The 22,279-nt window shown below is 38.7% G+C and overlaps 1 protein-coding gene across 2 annotated transcripts in view; it reads left to right on the top strand.

The window, feature by feature from the left end:
• Positions 1-18,971: 18,971 nt before the first annotated feature.
• Positions 18,972-22,279, top strand: part of HSF2 (heat shock transcription factor 2) — a 38,744-nt gene continuing 35,436 nt past the window's right edge. For both annotated transcript variants that reach the window (XM_057527971.1, XM_057527972.1), the window contains exon 1: positions 18,972-19,178. In XM_057527971.1, the coding sequence (XP_057383954.1) occupies positions 19,086-19,178 (93 nt within the window). In that variant the 5' untranslated portion in view covers positions 18,972-19,085. The remainder of the gene's footprint in view (positions 19,179-22,279) is intronic.

The raw sequence follows: 22,279 nt of genomic DNA, 5'->3' as shown, positions 1-22,279 counted from the left end.
TCTGAAGGCACAGCAACAGTAAACACCTCTAAGAGCTCATATGAAGTACTTGAATGTAGACTACTTTGCATTTTACATTGATAGCGGTATGATTAATGATGGTAATGATATTTGAAAATGTATGATTCACTTGAAATAACTAAAAGAAATGGATAGGATATATTAAATTTTTCTTCACTGAGGGCTAGAAATTAATTTTATAATAATACCAAGAAAAAAATTATATCTGCAACTTAGTATACTCCAAGCAGTTATTGTAATCATGCCACTATCTCAAAGATATGACAAAATGTCATCTCAATTATCAAATTATAATAGATAGATGGAGAAGATTTGGTTTTATTCAGATGCAAGATAAAATCGAGGAAGGCTTTAGGAGTTTTCTATTGATTTTCCAATAACAACAAAAAACTGTGCTTTGTGCACCACCTAGAGGAAATATGTAAAATTTATATTGAACATAGTTGCATTGGTTATAGAGACTGAGTGAACAATCTCACCATTAGAGTTATAAAAGAGAAACTACTTTCATCTGCCTGCAGTGATCTTCAGGTAGTCCTGCTGGAATGACTTCCAATCTTATCTAGATGAAGTAGATGTCAGTTGGAGTCTAGCATAAATACTTATAGTTGCAGTTACTAAAAATTTTTTCTTGAACATAATTTAAACTCTAATTTCCCTTCGTAAATTGGAAAGCCTACAGCTAGATTTTCTTCTAACATTATACCAAAGTCTATCTATTTAAAATTAAATGTAACACTTGTGTTACCAACAAATAGTTTAAATAACAAGGACAAACTTCTCTCTCTTTTATTCTCCTTACCAAAAAAAACAAAACAAAACAAAACTGTATTACTGACAGGGAAACTGAAATGTAGATTATAAAAACTTCCAAACCTAAATGTTTTATTACCAAAAAAGAGAAGGAAAAATAACTGAATTTCATGACCATTTTTACCAGATATCTTTCTGGGCCTCATAGCCTCTATGTAGCAAAGTGTGTTCAATTAATAGTTACACTACCCTCTATGAGTAAACATTTTTAATATGCAACTCTGTCTTTATGGCATATATTCAATTTGTTTTCTAGAAAAATTATTGATATTACTTATAAACACAATTTTTTTAAATGAGAAGAGGCTCCTTACTATGCTATATTGAAAATACTTAATCAAGACTAAAACGCTATGCCTTCAACTCTTCTCACTTATACTCTCTCTTCCTAATTAGTCTCATTCAAAAATAAAGTCTCAGTTAATAGTTTTACATTATTGACTCCAAATTAGTATCCGTATACAGTATACAGATCTTACATCTACATATTCAAAAGCCAACTCAGTATCTCTATTTGCATATCTCAAGGACAGTTCAACTCAACCTGTTCAGAACCATTATGTTCTTTCCCCCCCAAGCCTCCTTCTCTTGCAGCTCCCCTTTGTTGAGGCTATGACACCATGAAACTTGAAAGTCATCCTTAAAAACTGCCTCTTCCTTGCTCTTCAAATCTACTCCATTGTCCAAACCACTAAATAGTTCTGAAATCTGTTCACTGCTGTCCATGTCCACTTCTGCAGCCCTAGTTCAAACAACCAACACTTCTGAATAGGGCAGCTGTCCCAATGTCCAAACTCATCTCCCTTCATCACTCCCACCCACACTCAGTTTACCACTCAACAGCTAGGCCATTCTCATCACATTGCTCCCACCCCCGAAACCCTCTTACGATCCTTCAGTGGCTTCCCAGTGCTCCTAGGGATCAATACTCCAGTCTTGAATCTACCTAAGAAGGCTAGTTTCACTGATCATATCCGGCCAGTACCTGCTTTACCCATCTCAGGTCACACTGCTCTTCCCCTTGTCCTCCACATTGTAGCCACCAGAATTCTTTCAGTTCCTCTAAGCACCATTCTCTTTTCCCAGCCTGGACCTTTGTAAATAACTTTTGCTTTTTCTAGAACATGCTTCCTCTTACCCCATTTTAATCTAATCACCTCATTCTCAGCCTATTCCTCAGATCTCAACTCAAATTCACTTTCTCAGGGAACTTGCCCTCTGAGATTAGGCCAGATGCCCTCTCTTATCTGCCCCCTTTGTTGTCCTCATGAGCATAGGAAAACTCTCTGGTTTTGCTTATCATTGTATTTTCAGTGCGTGGCATAGAGTTAGCAAACACTTAATATTTCTTGAATGAATGAATAAATACATGAACGACAAAGGCCATTTTTGTCCTCATTCCAAGAAAAAAAAATCAAGATGAAAGACAGAGTACCTATGTTTATCTCCTCTCTTTCCCAAGACTCAATAAAAACAATATAGAGGTATACACAGAAATGATATACATGGACAATGAGAAAGAGATCGAAAGTGTGGCACTCACCAAATGATTGCAACAAATTTGGGGACGACCGAAAGCAGATGATGATGAACTAGTGACTGATAAATTAAGGCAAAGGAAGATGCTATACGTATGCACACAGAGTGAGCTGTAGAAGAAAGCTAATCTGCCCGGTGGAATCCAGATGACTGAGAACTTTGAAGTGCCAACTACAGTGGAGAGCAGAAGTGAGGCCTGGACTAAAAATGAAGAGATTCATTGAAAGACTTCAGAGAAAACATGTTATCTCCCCCTGCACCCTCCTCTCTCAGCCAACATCTTTCTCAGAAGGTCCAATTACCTAGCATTCACCCTCATCCCAAAGCTGGGTGAAAGGAAGAAAAAAAAGAAGAAAGAAAGAAGAAGGAAGGAAGGAAGGCGGGGGGAGGGAGGGAGGGAGAAAAGAAGAAAGGAAGTAGTAAAATTAGCCATTCTTCTCTATAAAAATTGAATACGGTGCTTAAGAAGAAGTAGGGCAGCTTGTGTAGGAGTTGGAACTCTGACATTTAAGAGTCCCAAATTATAATGTTCATCTCCGCACCCACACACCTTCAACAAGGCTTGTCAGGGCTGTAACGGCCTTTGACAAAAACTCACTCAGCTTTTCTATTACCTCTTTCTAAAATATAAACAAACAAGCAAGAACCACCAAATATCTGAAGAAAGAAACCTGCACTATGAATGAAAAAGATCAAAATAAGCAAAAATGACTCTAGGAAAAACAGAGGTAATTCCTCAACAAGGAGATTTTTTTTAAAAAACTTGTATCCTCAGAAATATTCAAGAAGATACCATATCTATTGCATGTATAAAGCAAACAAAAAAACAAGAACAGGATGCTATTAAAGATTAAATATCATAAAGCAAATGTGTTACAATATATGTGAAATTAAAATATGAATACTAAAAATCTTCCAGCGTAATAGAACTAAAAGACAAGAAATAAAAAATATAAAACAAGATGCCCAACATTAGAAAGAGAGAACAGAGATCATAGAAGAGAGGTGATAATAATAATAAATACTAATAATCATCCTAGAAGAAATCTCCTACAGCTAAAGTACTTCAGTGAAAGTCTGCTCAGTGATATGTCTGGCTCAATTACTAAAAGGAAGACATTCACTGAGCCATAGCATTTTAAAACCTCAAAACAATAAACAAAGAGAATATACTTTAAATTTCTAGTGTGGAAATAAAAACAAATTCCATAAAAAGGAACAAAACACAGACTGTCGTCAGAATTATCAGCAGTACCCGATGATAGAAACCAGTGGATGAATGTTTAAAATTCTGAGGGAAAATGATTTTCCACCTAGAAGTCTGTATACAGCAAAACCACCCATGAACTATGAGGGCAGAAACAAGAAATATTTTCAGACATGTATGCAGTCGGAAAGTTCAGCTACCATGGTGCTTTCTGATGAAATTCCTTCTAGGATATACGCCAAAAAAGAGAAGGGATAATCCAAGAAAAAGTAAAATACCAGCAAAGAGTGGCTTCTTCTCAGAAGGGCAGTAAAGATAAGCTGCAGGATGACAGTGGAGCACCCGAACAGCAAGTCATACTGGCTAATCATGAGGATGATGGAGGGCTCCAAGCAAGAGAGCTTGGCAGGAAAAAAATGTTCACAGTGTCATAGACCGCATGATGGGTAGTTTGAACAAAATGTAAAATGCAGTAAAGGCAAATGATCAAGGAAAAAACAAAACCAGTTAGAAACTCTACAAGAAAGAAACAATTGTAAAAGGAAATATAAATATAATGCACTACTTGCCTCTTCAGTGAATGACATTTATATTTTACACAATCACTAAAAACATGTACAGTGTCTACTGAATTTTATATGTTAAAATCAACTTATGGATAAAGTATAAAATTATCGTGGTTATAGCATAGAATGTATGTGGTGTGAACCGTGAAAAAAGTAAAGTTCAGTGACAAAAGGTGAAGGCGGAAGGGAAACTAGGAAAACTGAAGAACAGGGCTACTGTTTGTGTTTATAGAGAAGTGTCAAAAGATACTCTATAGTTGGAGAAACAAGAAATCAAGATAGTAAAAAATTATACTAGCTAAACTAAAGCTATTACATAGAAGATTAAATTTTTGATAAAAATATACTGAGAAGCAGGGGAATACTGGAAAACTTGGCAAAAATGAGCTAAATCCTGATCTATCATAGCAAGAAGTCAATAAAGAATAAAACTGGGGGCTTCCCTGGTGGCGCAGTGGTTGAGAATCTGCCTGCTAATGCAGGGGACACGGGTTCGAGCCCTGGTCTGGGAAGATCCCACATGCCGCGGAGCAGCTGGGCCCGTGAGCCACAATTGCTGAGCCTGCGCGTCTGGAGCCTGTGCCCCGCAACGGGAGGGGCCGCGATGGAGAAAGGCCCGCGCACCGCGATGAACAGCGGTCCCCGCACCGCGATGAAGAGTGGCCCCCGCTTGCCGCAACTGGAGAAAGCCCTCGCACGAACCGAAGACCCAATACAGACAAAAATAAATTAATTAATTAATTAAAAAGAAAATCCTTAAAAAAAAAAAAAAAAAAGAATAAAACTGATAAATCTAGCAATAGATATATAAGCATATTTTAGCGATAGAGGTTTACTGTGTGAGAGCTAAATTAACTTAACCACTATGCCTATCTCCTCATCTGTAAAATAAGAACAATAATAGTACATACCTCATGGTGTTTATTGTGAGGATTAAATGAGTTAATATACGTAAAATCCCTTACCATCCCTCGGTGTCTTCAGGGTATTAGTTCTGGAACTTCCTCGGATATGAAAATCATACTCAAGACACTCAAGTCCCTAATATAAAATGATGTGATATTTGCATATAACCTACCTCATCCTCGTGTATAATTAAATCATCTCTAGAGTACTCATAATATCTGATACAATGTGAAGGCCATGTAAATAGTTACGTGTGCATGGCAAGTTCAAGTTTTGTTTTTTGGAATTTTCTGGATTTTTGTTTCTAATATTTTTGATCTAGGGTTGATTGAATCCACAGATCGTAACATGTGGCTATAGAAGGCCAACTGTACTGCTTGGTATATTGTGGGTGCCAAATACAAATGTGTGTGTGCGTGTGCGTGTGCGTGTGTGTGTGTTTGTGTGTGTGTATTTTATGCCTCTTGATGAGTAATGCGGGTGGAGATGGGGAAGGGAGTCACAGGGCTCTTAATTTTCATTATTTACCTTTCTTATTATTTTATTTCTTTTAACAAGAATAAGTATTGCTCTGATAACAGGAAAAGTACTTGTTTAAAATAACTTTCAAAATCATGTCTTACCATTGATTAAGGTTAATTCCAAAGCTTAGAAAAGCCAAATTTAAATTTATATGATGAATTTTTAAGCTCTCTCATAATAGTAGTAAACACCTCTATAAAGTCAAATTGAATTAAAGGATTAATATGAGTGCAATTAACCCAAATTCTCATCCTTCTATGATCTTCCAGGCAAAAATGTTTTGGTGCTCTACTCCCCTTTGCTACATACATCAATTGTTCCTTTCTTTTTCCCCTTCACTTCCTTTCATTCCCCACCCCTACCCCTCCCCCCGAACCCACCCATCCCTTTTTCTCTTTCACTGTCTTCTCTCCCTCTATACTGGTTGCCCTCCCTAAGCGTTAGGATGTTAGTGGCCTGTCTCACAGTGCTAACTTATCCCTCTTGGGGGTATTTAATACTCAGTGGATTGGTGACCATGGAAATAGTTTTCTCAGAAATTAAAATTTATATCAATAACATAACATAGTTATTGTAATCATATTATAAATGCAATTTATTCTATATTATAATGCTGGCATCATTTCCTAGGATCTCAGAAATGACCACACTTTTAAAGTGTAAGAAAATAACCTTTTTAAAATGTTTAAATAAATATTAACCATACTCTAAGGGTATTACAAAACTCTATTGTTCTAGTGAATCATTGAAATACTCAGAGAAATCATGTGCCTTTAGCATCATGTAGACACTTTTTAAAAAAAAACATACCTACAAATAGAATCACTTGCTATGCATTCATGTCTTATCACTAAATATAAAACTGATACTAACCAAGGTGAGAAAAATCTGATCCTAGGAAACAACTCTCTGAAGTACTATATTCAGTGATGTGGCTTTGCTAAGAATGAGCAATTCTAGTGCTGGGATAGTGGAACTTAGGAAATTAATCAAATTAAATACCATTTGGGGCTTCTTAAAATGAGATTCATCTTTCTTTAATAGGCATTTTTTCTTATAAGTAGTCTTTTTCTGCTGTATATATTTTTCACTGAGCGGCCAAAAATAACGCGTGGATTCACAGGTCGCAGCAGTAATGCAGCGTGAACAGCAGAGGGAGCTAGAGGCACAGGCCAACCTGGGAATGTCAGTGAGCCTAGTGTCTCACCACTACAGCTGAACCACGCTCAAACTCCTAGGAGGCATGGCATGCATGTGCAAAACTCCGCACTGTGAGGGTGTACAATGCATACTGGTGGAAATAATTGAGAGATTTCTTTATTCTCAAAAATTGTATGAAAATTTCAAACTATCCTTAATGGAGGTCATTCTTGCCAAATATTATTTCTTGGGCAAATATAATTAGGAAATTATATTTTTTTAATATTTTGGAAACACCATTAGCAAATATTTCCAACTCCGTGATCGTCATGGTGAGTATCATCAATCAGTGCAGAGTCTGGGATACTTATATGAAGACTTGACGCCCTGGGTGGGGAATTAAGCCAAAACAAATCATCTGACTCATGACTTCTACAAAGAAGGACTTGCTAGGGTGGCCCAGTTACAGATTTATTCCAGCAAGTGAGGCATTTTAAAATGCCTATTCACTACTCCCTTCTCTATTGTCTCATGTTTTTCTCACTTATTTTTTCATATATTTATTTTCCTTTGTATTTTACTTCTTTTAATCTTTCTTTCATTTCTACAACTCCTTTTCTCCAAATGACACCCATGTTTTCTTTTCTATTTTTATCTTTTGTTCCAATCACATTTTATTTCAACCCCTATTTTTATTGCTCTTTAATTTCTTTTTCATAATTTACTCCTTTTTTCATTCATCCTTTTCTTCCATCTGCAAGCTTCCCCTCTTTTATAATCAGCCATTGTTTCAAAATTTTTCTTTTCCTCTTTCTCTTTTCACATTTATTGAAAAAGCTACCTCTTTTCCACTTTTGTGAAATGGGAATAACAAAATCTGCTGCTGTAATCACTGATTTACTTATTTTATAAATGCTTAAGGCATGCCCACACTATGAAAAATACGTAGTAGGCAACACGGTTGCAGGGTGGGGTAGCAATAAGGAATGAATGAAGAAAATAAAAATGAAAAAGACATTATTCATTTCCTTTGCTGCTCATAATATAATAATAGACACAAATAAATATCAAGGCAGTATAATATCAGTACTATCAGGAAAATATAATATTTTTCTATGGAGATATAAGGGATTAACGTGAAAACTTTCTAAGGACACAACCTCTGTGAGGAATCTTGAGGGATGGAGGGTTATCAATGAGTGGAAATGGAGAGAATAAAATGAATAATTACAAGAGGTGAGAGAGGGAGAAGTTTAAGCGTGTTAAAGAATAACTGGGGGTTTTGTACATTATTTGTCAAACAACGAGGATGGTCCGTCTGCAATATTCATAATAGACTCTCCCTTTCGGTTAACCTCTTCCACCTTCCTGTAGACTTGGTAGGAAAGACTGAATATCACAATTACTAATCCTCACCCTTCCTTTGCCTCGTTCCCCCTTCATAAAATGGGTTAAAATAGTACTTAATTCATAGGGGTTTGGTGAGAATTAAGTGAGTTAATAAATGTAAAGTACTTTAATTGTTCCTGGAACATATTAAGTGCTGTAAAAGTATTTCTTACTGTTGGTGTTTTTGTTATCTTAAGAGTTAATTGAGGCCAATTCAAATAGTACTCTACACTCTTTCCATGAAGTTTTTTCTAATCTCTCCAACTCACTCTGACTTTTAATTTCACTGTACTCCTAGACACTGTTACCCAGTTAATATTTATTCTCTAATTATTTTATGTATTTTCATTTTGTGTCTTCATTGGATCATAAATTCCTTTTGGCAGGTCCCACAAAGTATTGTATGCTTGCTTGATTGGTCCATGAAACTAATATAATTGAGGGCACCTAAGAGACACTCAAAGAAGCATCAGCTAAACTCATCAATGTATTCCATGTCTTAGAAGTGAATAAGTGACTAGTATGACATGTAAGCCTGCACATTCATTAGTGGAAAGTGAAAATTATTAGTAAGCTCAGAAGAAACCTGAGAACTGCTCAAATAAATAAACAGTATTTCACTGTTTCAGGGTTATTTGACAGTATCAGGGAACATTTGTCAGATATTTTACTTTTACATATCTATTTATCCACAATGAATTAATTATTTAATTGAATTTTCACAACCATCTTATGAGATTTTGTGAGTGAGGCTCAGAAAGGTCTATAGTCACACTGTCATTAATGACAGAGCTGGGGTTCAAATCCGTGTCTACCAAACTCCAAGTATGTGCTCTTCTATAAAAGAAGTAAGATAAATTGGATAAATAATTTTTTTGGATTAAACAGTTATATTACACAGGCAAAACAACTATGGAAATACCAATAAAGTGAGAATAAAAAATCAAAATGCATATTTCTAGAGTTATCCAAGGAAATTTAGCAAGAATTATCAAATGTCAAAAAGTAACTAATATAAAAGATTAGAACTCTGTAAATTTATTGTAAAGTCTCAAATCATTACTACTGAAATATTTTTTACAAGTGGTATGGAAAATCTTAGATACATGTTTATTGAGGGAACAAGTAATAGCAGTAAAGTACCTTGATTTGTATTTCATGTTTTTAAGGGTCAACCTAAACTTTTTATTGACCCCATTAGTGGGTCATTTCTTTGATAACTTGGAGTAGGGCTAATACATTATTAAATGGAGCCTGTCTTTCCACCAGTTCCATTTTTTTCTTTTTACGTATCAAGTATTGCTTATTCATTAAACATTTTCTAGCTAACGACAAATATCACAGAGTAAGGTGAACTTCTTCCTTACCTGGGCCAGGACTGATGCCCAAGAAAGCTAACCCAAGGAGTAGTTGGGGTGCTGTAATGCTCACCTGAGGTATAGTTTGCTAAAACTGCCATAACAAAATATCACAAACTAGATGTCTTAAACAACAGAAGTTTATTTTCTCACTATTCTGGAGGCTAGAAGTCCAAGATCAATGTGTTGACAGGTTTGGTTTCTTCTGAGACCTCTCGCCTTGGGTTGCAGATGGTCACCTTCTCATTATGTCCTCACGTGCTCGTCCCTTGGTCTGCGTGTTGTCTGTGTCCTAACCCTCTTCTTCTTACAAGGACACAAGTCATATTGGATTAGGGCCCATCCATCTGACCTTATTAATTACTTCTTTAAGGGCCCTGCCTTCAAACAGTCACATTTTGAGGTCCTGGTAGTTAGAATTTCAACATAGAAATTTTTGCCAGGGGGGGTGGGGGAAGACACAATCCAGCCCATAACACCTAGCATCAAGATCTGAGTCATCTATCTGGTTAAAGCAAGACTTGAACTGTAGCACTCAATTACCTAACTAAGCACTAGGCAAAGCAGGAGAACCAAAACATGTTTTTGTTTGTATTTTGGGGTTTTTGTTTTGTTTTGTTTTTGCAGATTTTGATATTTTTAAAAAGCATCAAAACAGTCATCATGGAAAAAGCAGAACTTTTTTGCATTTTCTTATACTTATGATAACAGTCTTGTTAATTGGCCTCTAAGGGTCTTAGCCAGTCTGTGGTCAATCCTGGCTAAGGGCTAAGGGAGCAGCCCAGGTAAGTGGATGGGTAGACAAGGCAGGGCTCTGACCTAACATGGGAATTAGAATGCAAATCAGAAGACTATGACTGAATTCCAGTTATAGGGTCCACAGGAGTTAAGAGAGTTGAAAGGGAAGGCTGCCACTGTGGACCGGGAAAGCCACACCCTCACTCCACGCACATCAGATAGGAGGCCTGGGATACCAGGTTTGGTTTGGATTCCTTTAGAGTCCCCGAAGGGTAAATCCTAAACAAAGTGGTGGAAAGACATCAGCTTTAAAGTGAAAAAGTTCTGAATCAAGACACTAAATATGAATCATACTGTTTGTGAATCTATGAAAATGTGATCACACCTCTTTGGGTCTCAAATTCAGTAAATATCTCCATAAACACTAGTTCTTTTTCTTTACCCTTTTTGCACAGCTGAGTAGGACTCGAGGAGATAATTACCAATTATAAATGTAATCTAGTGAAAAGTAAACCAGAACTAAATCGGGCCAGTAGCAACATGGAATGTATCTTCAGCCACCAGTGTCACCAAGTCACATGTAATAAATCTACAGTTTACTGACTTTGCATTAATATGTTATGGAAATATCTAAGAACAAAGGTATCTCCTTTAATGTCTATCTAATAGTCAAAACTTCCCTGAACACCACATATTAGAGTATTTTCTGTTAAGCTTAAACATTTGCTTATTGCCATAGTAGCGTAGTGTTGACATTTCTGGTTGCTAGGAGTGTCATAGTGTTGGGTACGTATACAATAGCATTCTGTCAGCTCAGATGTGGGACATTTTAATCAGCAGGACTTTCTTTTTCTATGCTGGTACAATAATCGAATGTATAGATTTACCATGCAAATTATACATGAATATCTGAACTCACTAATCCAGAGAGATAAAACACGAGTATTTAATAACTTATATTTAAGGATTTTTTTTCAGCATCTTTCAGAGTGAAAAAATAAATAAAAGCCCTGAAACAAAATGGATGCCCGCCAGTAACATAATGGCTGAATATATTGTGCTGCACACACACTTCGGATACCATGGAGTCTTTAAAAGAAGTAAATTACAGGGCTTCCCTGGTGGCACAGTGGTTGAGAATCTGCCTGCCAATGCAGGGGACACGGGTTCGAGCCCTGATCTGGGAAGATCCCACATGCCGCGGAGCAACTGGGCCCGTGAGCCACAATTACTGAGCCTGCGCATCTGGAGCCTGTGCTCCGCAACAAGAGAGGCCGCGATAGTGAGAGGCCCGCACACCGCGATGAAGAGTAGCCCCCGCTTGCCACAACTAGAGAAAGCCCTCGCAGAGAAACGAAGACCCAACACAGCCATAAATAAAATAAATAAATAAATTAAAAAAAAAAAAAAAAAAAAAGAAGTAAATTACAGCTATGTCAGTTGACTTGAAAGAATTTCCACCCTGCGTTGTCAAGTGAAGAAAGCAAAATGCATAAAACTATGTATCTATAGTAATGTTCATAGCAACATTATTCACAATAGCCAAAAGGTGGAAGCATTTAAAATTTGATTATGTAATCCTTTTTTTTTTTTTTTTTTTTTGGTTGCGTTGAGTCTTCGTTTCTGTGCGAGGGCTTTCTCTAGTTGTGGCAAGTGGGGGCCACTCTTCATCACGGTGCGCGGGCCGCTCGCTATCGCGGCCTCTCTTGTTGCGGAGCACAGGCTCCAGACGCGCAGGCTCAGTAGTTGTGGCTCACGGGCTTAGTCGCTCTGCAGCATGTGGGATCTTCCCAGACCAGGGCTCGAACCCGTGTCCCCTGCATCGGCAGGCAGATTCTCAACCACTGCGCCACCAGCGAAGCCCTGTAATTCTTAATATTTTATAACTTTAAAACATATTAATATAACCTTAATTTTAAATACTTTTACATTTGCTTTAAAATACATTTTGTAAAATATATTCAAATTTGGATTTTAAATGCAATCATGCTTTGAATACAATTACATTTTAAATTATTTGATCATTACCATTAGAACACAGATTATGCAAAAATCTTGATCTTGACAAGATCAAATCTTGACAACCTAACTAATGATTTTGTTGAAATAAAGGCAAGAAAAAAAGTTTATAGAATAAACATATAATGAATTATGAATTATATATGTCTTTATTTTATTAGTCATGTAAAACACTTCCTATTCAATGGACACCAGACAAAAATAACTAAATTTGGTCTTTTGGATATTTTGCCAACTTACGGTCCTTATAAAACTATAGTTTTACACATATCTTTCAAATGTTATTATGAAGATATATTTGTCAAGGTAGGAGGATTTCTACCTTGGTTTTACAGTTTGTTAACTTGATTTGTGATGTTCAAAGGTTCTAAAATGCGTATGCGGGCCTCTATTTTTACTTTTGACCCAGGCTACCCGAATCTCCTGAATGGGCCTGGAAAGCACTCTGAATACAGGATTTATGAGAGTCCTAAGGTTAGAGCACCTACAGGATGGCAGAGGCTACTGGCTCAAGATATCTTGTTACTCAGTTCAGTTGGGAGTGGAGAAAGCCTATTGGCTTTCTGTTTCTAGTTGATGTTTCTAGTCGATACATGTATCCTGAAGTTCATTCATTTCGCCAAGGAAAAATCACTTCCACATCCATTTTCCTAATTAACAGAACTTTGGGTTTTGGTTAATTTTTTTTTTTTTAATGAAATTAAGATAAAGCCTTCAGAGAGTGAGCTTTGCTTAATCTTTCAAGTGCTAACTAACACCCCTGGAGTCTGCATACCTAACTAGGGTAATTCAAATGTTAACTAACTGCCCTTACGGTGCAAATTACACTGAACTATCACACTATATACCACTGTTTAAATAGCAGTATTTTAAAGTAAATTATAGCAAATGTAACAATCACCGTATATAAGGGCTTTATAATCATGAGTTCTGCCATTAACTAGCAGGTCTTTAATATGTTCTTGCATTCAAACAATGCCCAGACTTTTCTCTGAAAGGTCAGAAGTCATTCAACTCTATCCTAACAGACCTCAATTTGATATCTGCTGTTCAGAACCCACACTGTGAGCCCAGAGACTAGAAAGGACAGCTCCCTTTCCAGCTGGTCCCTCGATGCTGCTCATAGTAATTGGCTAAACTGTAAACAGGTTAGAAGTGGTTGCCACCTCTCCCTACACACCTCTCAGGTCATGGCACACATCGCTGACAGTGGTATCTCCTCACTGAAGCCAATTTCTCCAGTTCAATCTTGGGTTCAAGGTATGGGTAAATTTCTGTACACACGCCATATAACCCACCCAACTCATTTGAGGGGGCTCAGATCTCCACCGTCAAATGATTTGAATAAAATGATCATTTAAACCCCACTGTCTAGAAAGATGAAGTCCAAACACCTATCTTGGCTACCACCTCCACTTGGAGCAAAACCAGTCCCAAGGGAATGGAAACCGGACCCCTAGCACGATGCTATTCTAGTGGAAGGCTTACATCACAGGCCATGTCACCAATCTACTACATTTTTCTAATGCTTCCAGTTCTTTTAAGTTTTCTGGCCTTGAGTTCTCTTCCTTATCAATATCTTTCAGCTTGGGTCTGGGCCTCCGCTAGGATATTGGTTTGTGGGGTACATAGATTCCTTCTTTTAATCAGCTATCTGTTGGTGTGCCTGTGAAAGACTACCTCCAACTTGCTTCCAGAAAGGCTAAGAACTGCATTAAAGTTGTAGATCTCTCATTTGTGCTAGCTGCTATACAAGTCACCTGGCTTAGCTTGATAAGTCAACGCTTCCTGTCCAACATTGGTAGCTTGAAGAGGCTGGAGTTAGGGTGATGAACATTCCTGGTTTTCCTGGGGCTGAGGTAGTACCCGGGACATAGGATTTGCAGTACTAAAATGGGAAAGTCCTGCACAAATCTGGACCAGTTTGTTACTGTAATTGGGTGATTGGCTGGATTTTAGCACATGTGGCATACAATGGAAGTTTCATGTACAGCAGTGCCCGCCCAAGGCTGGTACAGTGATACTAACACATTTCCTACTTAAAAAGCTCCTCCGGCCAGTCCCTTTTACATCCAAGTTGTAGCCTTAGAAAGAAAGAAGATTCTTCTTTGACCTTCTTGAAAATTTTAAGAAATTAACTTTCACAGTCTCCTAGCCCTCTACTTATTCAAAAGCCATAGGGTCTTTAAGCATTTTGCTGCCATCGCCAAAGGTTTGTTTGTTTCAAAGACAAATGACCTCAAGCCTGGGACTCTATGACATTCCATTAATGTCTGGCATTTCCAGGATTCTGATACTTATTCCACAAATAGCTCCTCAATCACATACCTTTCAGCTGAGCTATCCTTAAGCTCCCCTTCCCTTCATTTTCTTCTCCTATAAACTAAAAAGTTTGTATGGACTGAGCCCTAATAAGTTGTAAGGTGTTTCTTTATTATTAAGTAGAGTACATTTTATGCAAAAGGTATCAGAAACTAAAATTATTCATTAACAAATATTTATTGAGCTGTTGCTATATTATAGCACTGTGCTAACAGCTAAGGATACAAGAGTGAACAACACAAGCACAATCTGCTAGGCTAGTGAGGGTTGCTGAGAAGTAAATGAGCAACTGCAACGTGGCAAATACCATGAGGGTCAAGTTCCACATGCTATGGGGGCACAGGGGAGGAACGAGTCATCCAAATTTGGGGGTCATGGAAGATTAAGCGGATGGTTAGCACTCATCTGTTCATGTATTCATTGCTTAATTGAATAAATATTTATTGAGAGTCTTATGTGTACCAGCACTGTGAGAGCCATTTTAGATGAGAATAAATGTAAATATGACTTAGTCTTTATGCTGAAAGTGTTTCATAGTCTAGTATGAAAAAAACACATGTAAATAAATAACAAGTAGTTATTTAGTTATTAATAAGTGCTATTATAAAGGCCTCCGGGGAGAGTTTGACTGAAAGAGGTGACTTCTGTATGGAATTGTATTTGACCTTGAAGGTTAAGGAGGAACTTTCTTTTGGGACAATGGGGAAGAAGAAGGGCTCTCCACACAGAGGCAACAGCTCATGGACATATGTAAAGGTATGGAAGCACAGGATCTGCAAGGTAAGTACAAGAACTGGGTGTGGCTAAGGGTTAGGTATTTGTGGAGAGTGGTAGACAATGACTGAAACTGTAGGTGGCATCAGATCATAGAAGGTCATTTTATGCCATCTTTAAGGGGTTTGGATTTATTCTGAAAATAATGGGAAGCCGCTGAACAGTTTTAAGTCAGGAAGTGACCTTTTCAGATTTGTGTCTTGGAAAGATCTCTGTAAAGATTGTGAGCGTGGACTGAAGGAAGAAGCGCTTTATCGAATTCTCAAAACCACTCTGTGAAATGATTATAACAGGTATTTTTACTCACATTTTACATAGAAGAATCTAAGATTTAGAGGTGTCAAGTGATTGGCTTAAGGCCCCATAGGCCATTCCAAAATTGACGAAAATCAACACTTGGTCCAGATAGGAATATAAATAGCTGGGAACTTCTATGCAGTTAGCCTTTGGCTTCAGTCTTGCTACCCTCGAAAATAATAATTACAAGCTAGTTCCGGTTGCAGTGCCGACTCTAAGTAGTTTTGCATAATCGATTAGGTAGAATTGATTCAATTTGAATCAGACACTTTGAAGCTTCAAAGCACACCACAGTGTGCTTTTCTATTTCCTAGGCAAAGGTCTGGGTCACTCATATTTTCTAATGTTATTCTATATCTTCTAAATCTTACATTCCAGGCTGCAAGTGAGCCATGGAAATATTCCAACTTTTCTAATTTGTAGCCAACAGGAGGCAACTCACTTTAAGGAAATGACATTTTTATCCTCTAATATTATAAACATTTCAAAATTGTTGACCCTGGCTCAAATATATTTCTTCTGATATTTGTGGGATATTGTAGGTGGCAAATAATTGAGAATTAGTTTGATTTGGTTTTCTTCCCTTCTCAGTTTTATATTTAGGTGCAAACGAGCCAATAATGATTTTCTTTTCCCCCAAATGTCTCTAATCAGTACTTAAAGTTTTCAAAGAGTTTATTAATTACAATAAATATTAAAGATTATGTTCACAGAAAAAGAAAACACAGTAGTTTAAATTATTCCTGGAAAGTCTGGATTTTGTGAGGGTAAGTAGCAATAAGTCTGTAAATGTTAGCAAGGGAAAGTCAGTTTACTAATTTTTCCTATATAACAATGGTTCTCAAAGTGTGGTCCGAGGGCCAACAGTTTCTGCGTTACCTGGGAACTTGTTAGAAATAAAAATTCTTAGCCTGAACCCCAGACCTACTGAGTGGAGCTGGGGAGTGGGGGAGAAGCAGCAGTCTGTTTTTTCAGAAGCCCTCCAGGTGATGCTGATGTAGGTTAAAGCTTGAGGCACATTGATATAAAGGAAGAAAGCATATGTTTCAGACTATGAAAGACATGGTTTCCATTCCAACCTCAGACATTTGATTTTAGACACATCATCTAGTTCCTGGTGCCATCATCACATTATCTGGTTAATAACCGCATAGCTGGCCTCGTGATACCTGATCATCTGTTACAGTGACAGTCTTCCGCCTCCAAGTGATTTGGATACATGCTTAAGTTTGAGAACCACTGGTCTATAAGTGTAATATATTGGAAGCAGACCAGCTACGTAATTTGAGAGGCCCAAAGCAACATGAAAATACAGGGTCCTTTGTTCAAAAACTAAGAATTTCAAGACGGTGACAGCAGAGCATTAAACCAAGTAAGGGGCCCTACTAAGCACAGGCCTACAACTACACAGGTTGAATGCCCAAAGAGGAGTTTTTGCTTGTATCTAACCACACCATTTTGTTTTGTTTTTAGATGGAAACAATACAATGCCATGAAAGTGGGCCACATTTTCTCCTCAGACACTACCTCCTGTGCTGTCAGTCTCCACAGGCGGACGGTGCTCATTGGCCTCCCCATCTTTGCTCAGTGTTGTCTTCTTTTTAGCTAGCCAAATGCATTTGTACTTCAAGACCCAACTTAAGGTCCCCATCTTCTGAGAATTCTTCCCTTACGACCTTAACTCACTCAACTCTTTCTAAACGTTTCAGTACTAGTTATATGACATATTTAGCTCTTTTTAAAATATTAATGATTGCTCATCATTGTGTTCCTCTTGTGTCTTAAGTCAGAGTATAAACATCTTAAGTATTGAGATGGTGTCATCATCATACAATGGAAAGAACATAGGCTTTCAAACTCAATAAAGCCTGAGTGTAAATACCCTCTCTTGTTTACTAGCTGTGATATAGGTAAATTTGCTCTTGAGTCTCAGAATCTTCATTGGAAAAACGGGTTAATAAGACCTACTGCACTGGGTTGTTGTGAGGATTAAATGATATAATATATGTAAAACCCTGGGCATATGTAAGTGCTCATCAAATATTAGTTCATTTATTGGATGTCTCCCACCACACACCTGATTTTGTTTCAGCAAACAGATCATTGCTAGACACAAAGTCAAACACAAATTTCAATAAATATATGCTTGTTGGAAATTGTATTTTATTTTTTATTGTATTAAATTACATGTACCCAGGAGGTAAACCAATCCTATGTTGAATTTCTTATAAAATGTTAATTATTATCTGACTTTTTGTACATTCTTATGTTTACATTCTGACTCATAAAAAATTTTAAATTTTGTACAATTCTTTATATTTTCAAACCTCCTATGTTATTAATGTTATCTTAAGGGGTGAAAAGAGAGACAGTTTTATTCCCAATGAGGAGATGGGAAAGACCGGCACAGACAGGTTAAGGGATAGCTCTAATTACATACACTACCAGTGTAATTAAATATCCACTAATGTGTCCTTGAAGCTGGGTCTAAACTCATATGCTGACTCCTTGTCCAATATTTTTTCCACTATGCCAAATCTGTAAAGGACATACAGGGATAATTATCTTAAGAACATACCTGTAAAGTACTTACAGGAACAATTATTTTAATTGATTAAAACAGAATAAATGATACTATTTCTTTTTATGCTGCGCACATAGTGCGCATTCCATGTCTGTTAAACAGCATGTAAGCTGCCTATTACAGTTCTTGGTTCACTGTAGTACGTGTTTAGTAAAGAGTGACTTATTTAAATTCCTCTATTTGATAAACGCGTTTTATAGGAACGATTTTTTTCCTAATGAAAATTTAAGGACAAGGTTCATTATTATTAACACAGTTTCAATTTGGGGCCTAGCGAATCATGCTTGAAAGCTGTTTTTTTTCCCCCCGTGTGAACTATTACACTCCTTCCTCCTGCCTGACTGGCGCAACCCACACTTTGCCTACCAAACTTATGACTCAAAGGCCCCTGAGGACTTTCTGTAGCCTTGCAGACATAGCCCAAACATCCAAAGCTGCTTCCACGTGAAACAACCAAACACAGTCCCACAAGCAGAAGATCCGCTACAGCGAGAGCTCCTATAGACAGGGCAAATGAGAAAGCAGCGTCCCCCTTTGCTCCCACCCCTCCCCATCCGCAGCATCCAATTGCTTTCCTCTGTTGTGCGGTCGGCTCCTGGGATTGGTCGGGATCGGGACCGGCGCGGGACCAGTGAGCACAGGCCGAGCGGGGAGACTGGTCAGTCACGTGCGGCCGCCCGGTTACCCCGCCTCACTGCGCGCCTGGCGGGGCGGGGCGGGGTGAGGTGGGCGGGGCCCGGGAGCTGCTGCGCCTGCGTTGTGGGCGTTCTCGCGGAGCAGCTGCTGCCGCCACCGCCACCGCCTCCGCCGCCGCCGCCGCCGCCGCCTCCGCCTCCGCCGCTACCGCCGCGTTTGGGTGTAGAATTAAGAATTCCTGCGCCTCGTTAACAATGAAGCAGAGTTCGAACGTGCCGGCTTTCCTCAGCAAGCTGTGGACGCTTGTGGAGGAAACCCACACGAACGAGTTCATCACCTGGAGTCAGGTAAGGGTGAGGGCACGGCGGCCTCCGAACCCCTTAACTAACGTCCTCCTCTCTCGCGCTCTCCCGCGGGGTTGTCTCTCGCGGCCTGCGGCTCGACGCCCTCTGTGAGGCCCGCGGCGCGGGGGTGGCACGGGCCTCGGCGTGCAGCCTCGCGGGGGACCCCGGTATTGTTCGCGCGGGGAGCCGCGGGGGTCCCGGCCGGCGCCGCTGGCTCAGGCCGCGGTGGGGGAGGGGCGGCCGGCGCGGGGCGCCGCGGCCCGGGAGACCCCGTAACGGTCCGACCCGGGCGGCGTTCGGAACCAGCCCGGCGGAACGAGGGCGGCCGACGAGCCGAGGGAGCGGGAGCCACGTTACTGCACACTCATCCTCCGTCCTCCCGCCGGGCTCGCGGGCTGCGGCTCGCTGGGGGCACGGGCAGCTCTGGCCGGGATCTTCAACGCGGGGTTTATGTGAGGCAGTCTTTACCTTCGCGACCTGATTCTCGCCCCTAAAACAGACACACAGGCCGCCTCGCATCTGAGATCTTTATGAGGACGGCAGTCAGGGAAGGAGGCAAATGTTCAAACGCAGGTTACTGCTTATCAGGGGGCTTGAAAATATTATATAGAAAATGGTACGTTATTCTTTCGCGATTCTGAGCCATTTTTATAAACGGATTTTTATGATTACTTTAATAAAAGTGCCAGTAGACAGGTGTTCAGTACCATAGTGGAGAGCAAAAACGAATCACTGAATTTCACTAAACAGTTGCCGGCAGTGTGGTGTATAGATGTCTTGATTATTGGTTTGATCCCAATTCTGCCACTAAACAGGCTCCTTATCTCGTCTGACCCAAATGTCGTCGTCCATAAGATGAATAGGTTACTTAGGTGATCCAAGACCCCGTCTAGTTCCAAATATTGATTCTAATTAGAATGATTATTACACAAACAGAGCATTTGTGTTACAATACACTTAGGCTATTGGAATCGTTTTGTGAAGGGGAGTGGAGTTCTCTTATTTTAGATGGTCATCTGTTTTGGGTATTATCTTGTTTAGAGGCCTGGAAAAGAGTAAGTGAAAACTACCTGCACAGTGCCTGGCACCTGTTAAGTGCTGAGTAAATGTTCTCTCTCCTCTTTCTCACTTTCTTGTCTGTTCCTTTTCTGTTCTGTTTCCTATGCTAGGAACCCTCAGTTTTATTATTTTACCTTAACAGGGAGCACTGTATTGAGTACGTGAAGTTTTGACTACTGTAACACCACGGTCTGCCTTATATTGCTGTCATTTGTTTATTTTCTTTATCTCCCTCTAGGACTTAATTTTCTTGAAGGTCAGTAGCATCGAGTGGATGTTGTGCATTAGGCATTTGATGAATTCTGCGCAGTTGTACAAAGAAGGGGTGAAAATAAGGAAGCCAGCCACCAGTATACACTTAAAAATAAACAGATGTCTCATGCTTTTCATCAGTCATAAGGATTAAAAGTTGACAAGGATGGATCAGCACAGACTGCAGTTACTCAGCCTTGTGCATGTGTAAGAGATTGGACTGAGAGTCTCCCCACTCCCAAGCTGACTTTATCACACCTATTTGTCTTGGGTGGGCCTTCTTGTTTTTATTGCCTAGAAATGGTACCTAAATATATTGGAAATTGGTTTTAGTTAAAGGGTATTCTGTCAGCAGGTCTAATAAATTCTCATTAGCCAAATATTTTAATAATATTTTTATTTTATGGGCAGTATTAAGTGTGTAGAGTTTCATACTAATCCATAAATGCATCATTTTATGCATTCTAAGCCAAATAAACAAACCACTTAAAAATCATTCTTATTTTTTTTTCCATTATTAAGTCTAAGCTTATGTTTTGGCTACTCATTTTTTAAACACATAGTGGGACAATTAAAGTATAAATTCAGTGAGGACAGGGACAGTATCTGTGCCAAGGGACACAGTAGGTACTTAATAAATGTTTGATGAAGCAGTGAAATCCTTGGACTATGTAATGGAAATGGTAGGAATGATAAAAGTGGAATGATGCCTGAAAAGAATCTCAAAGATCATCTGGTTTAGTCTCATTATATAGATGAGGATTTGAAGCTTAGAAGCTTAGGTTAGATTATTTATCTATAATTACAAAGCTAGCATTATTGGAGGTGGGGCTCTAACAGAGATTTCTGAGCTCCCAGATCATTCTTCCATCAACGGCCCTACACTTAATACAGGTCGTCACAGTATTTAGTTTTTATACCAAAATGTTACTCCTCCACAAGTCAGTGGACAATTCTGGATTAATGTCTAGGGCTATGCTTAGTTGCCTAAGGAAGTTGTCTTACATTCCCACAGATTTTTCCGAAAACAGTGTTAACAATGAAAGGTAAAACTTTAATTGAACAATGATGTTAGATGGAAAAACCAAATAATTTACTCTCATCTTTCATAAGTTGCTGTTTATGATTGTTTCTGGTTTCCTTCAAACTTGTTTTGCTGGACTTCTGTTGAGGTAATTTAGCATTTATACTCTCTGAGTGAAAATCATATTAAGACCTTTTAGAAGTAGCAGATGTTTGGGAAAGGAGGCGATCTTTTATGCAATTGTTTTCACTTGTGGAAAATAATTTACTCTACCTAGAGTATAAGGCAAGGGGAGAAAACTTACCAACTGCAGTTTGAAAAGCTTGGCTTAATATTCCTGAAGACTTATATAACTGTAGTTTTCCTTGAAATTTGTAGTATGACAGAAATGAACTAATACCCCCATTGATGTCATTAATTGTAGAAATATAATATTCTGAACAATCAAAACTATACTGTTATAGACTCAAATAATAGAAATGTCTTTAGATTCTGAGTGTCTTTAAAACATACAGAACATCCCCCAAATTCCCCACTGATATTTCTCTTTCTTTTTTTGCCTGTTTTTACATTTCCTATAGCTATTTTGGCTCTGGTAGGCAGTCTGTTACCAGAATCGAGGACAGGGATAGTACTGTTGAACAACCTAAAGCTGTTTTAAATGTAACAGAGTCCTAAACAGAGGGCACAGGTTTAGCTTGGTAGCAACTGGGGAAACTTGATCTTCAGGGGCAAGAAGTTGTGGAAGTTGAATGGAAGTTCTTGCCAT

The sequence above is a fragment of the Balaenoptera acutorostrata genome, chromosome 14 (genome assembly GCF_949987535.1).
Source record: "Balaenoptera acutorostrata chromosome 14, mBalAcu1.1, whole genome shotgun sequence".
Classification (NCBI taxonomy): domain Eukaryota; kingdom Metazoa; phylum Chordata; class Mammalia; order Artiodactyla; family Balaenopteridae; genus Balaenoptera; species Balaenoptera acutorostrata.
This window is presented reverse-complemented; position numbering and strand designations above follow the sequence as displayed.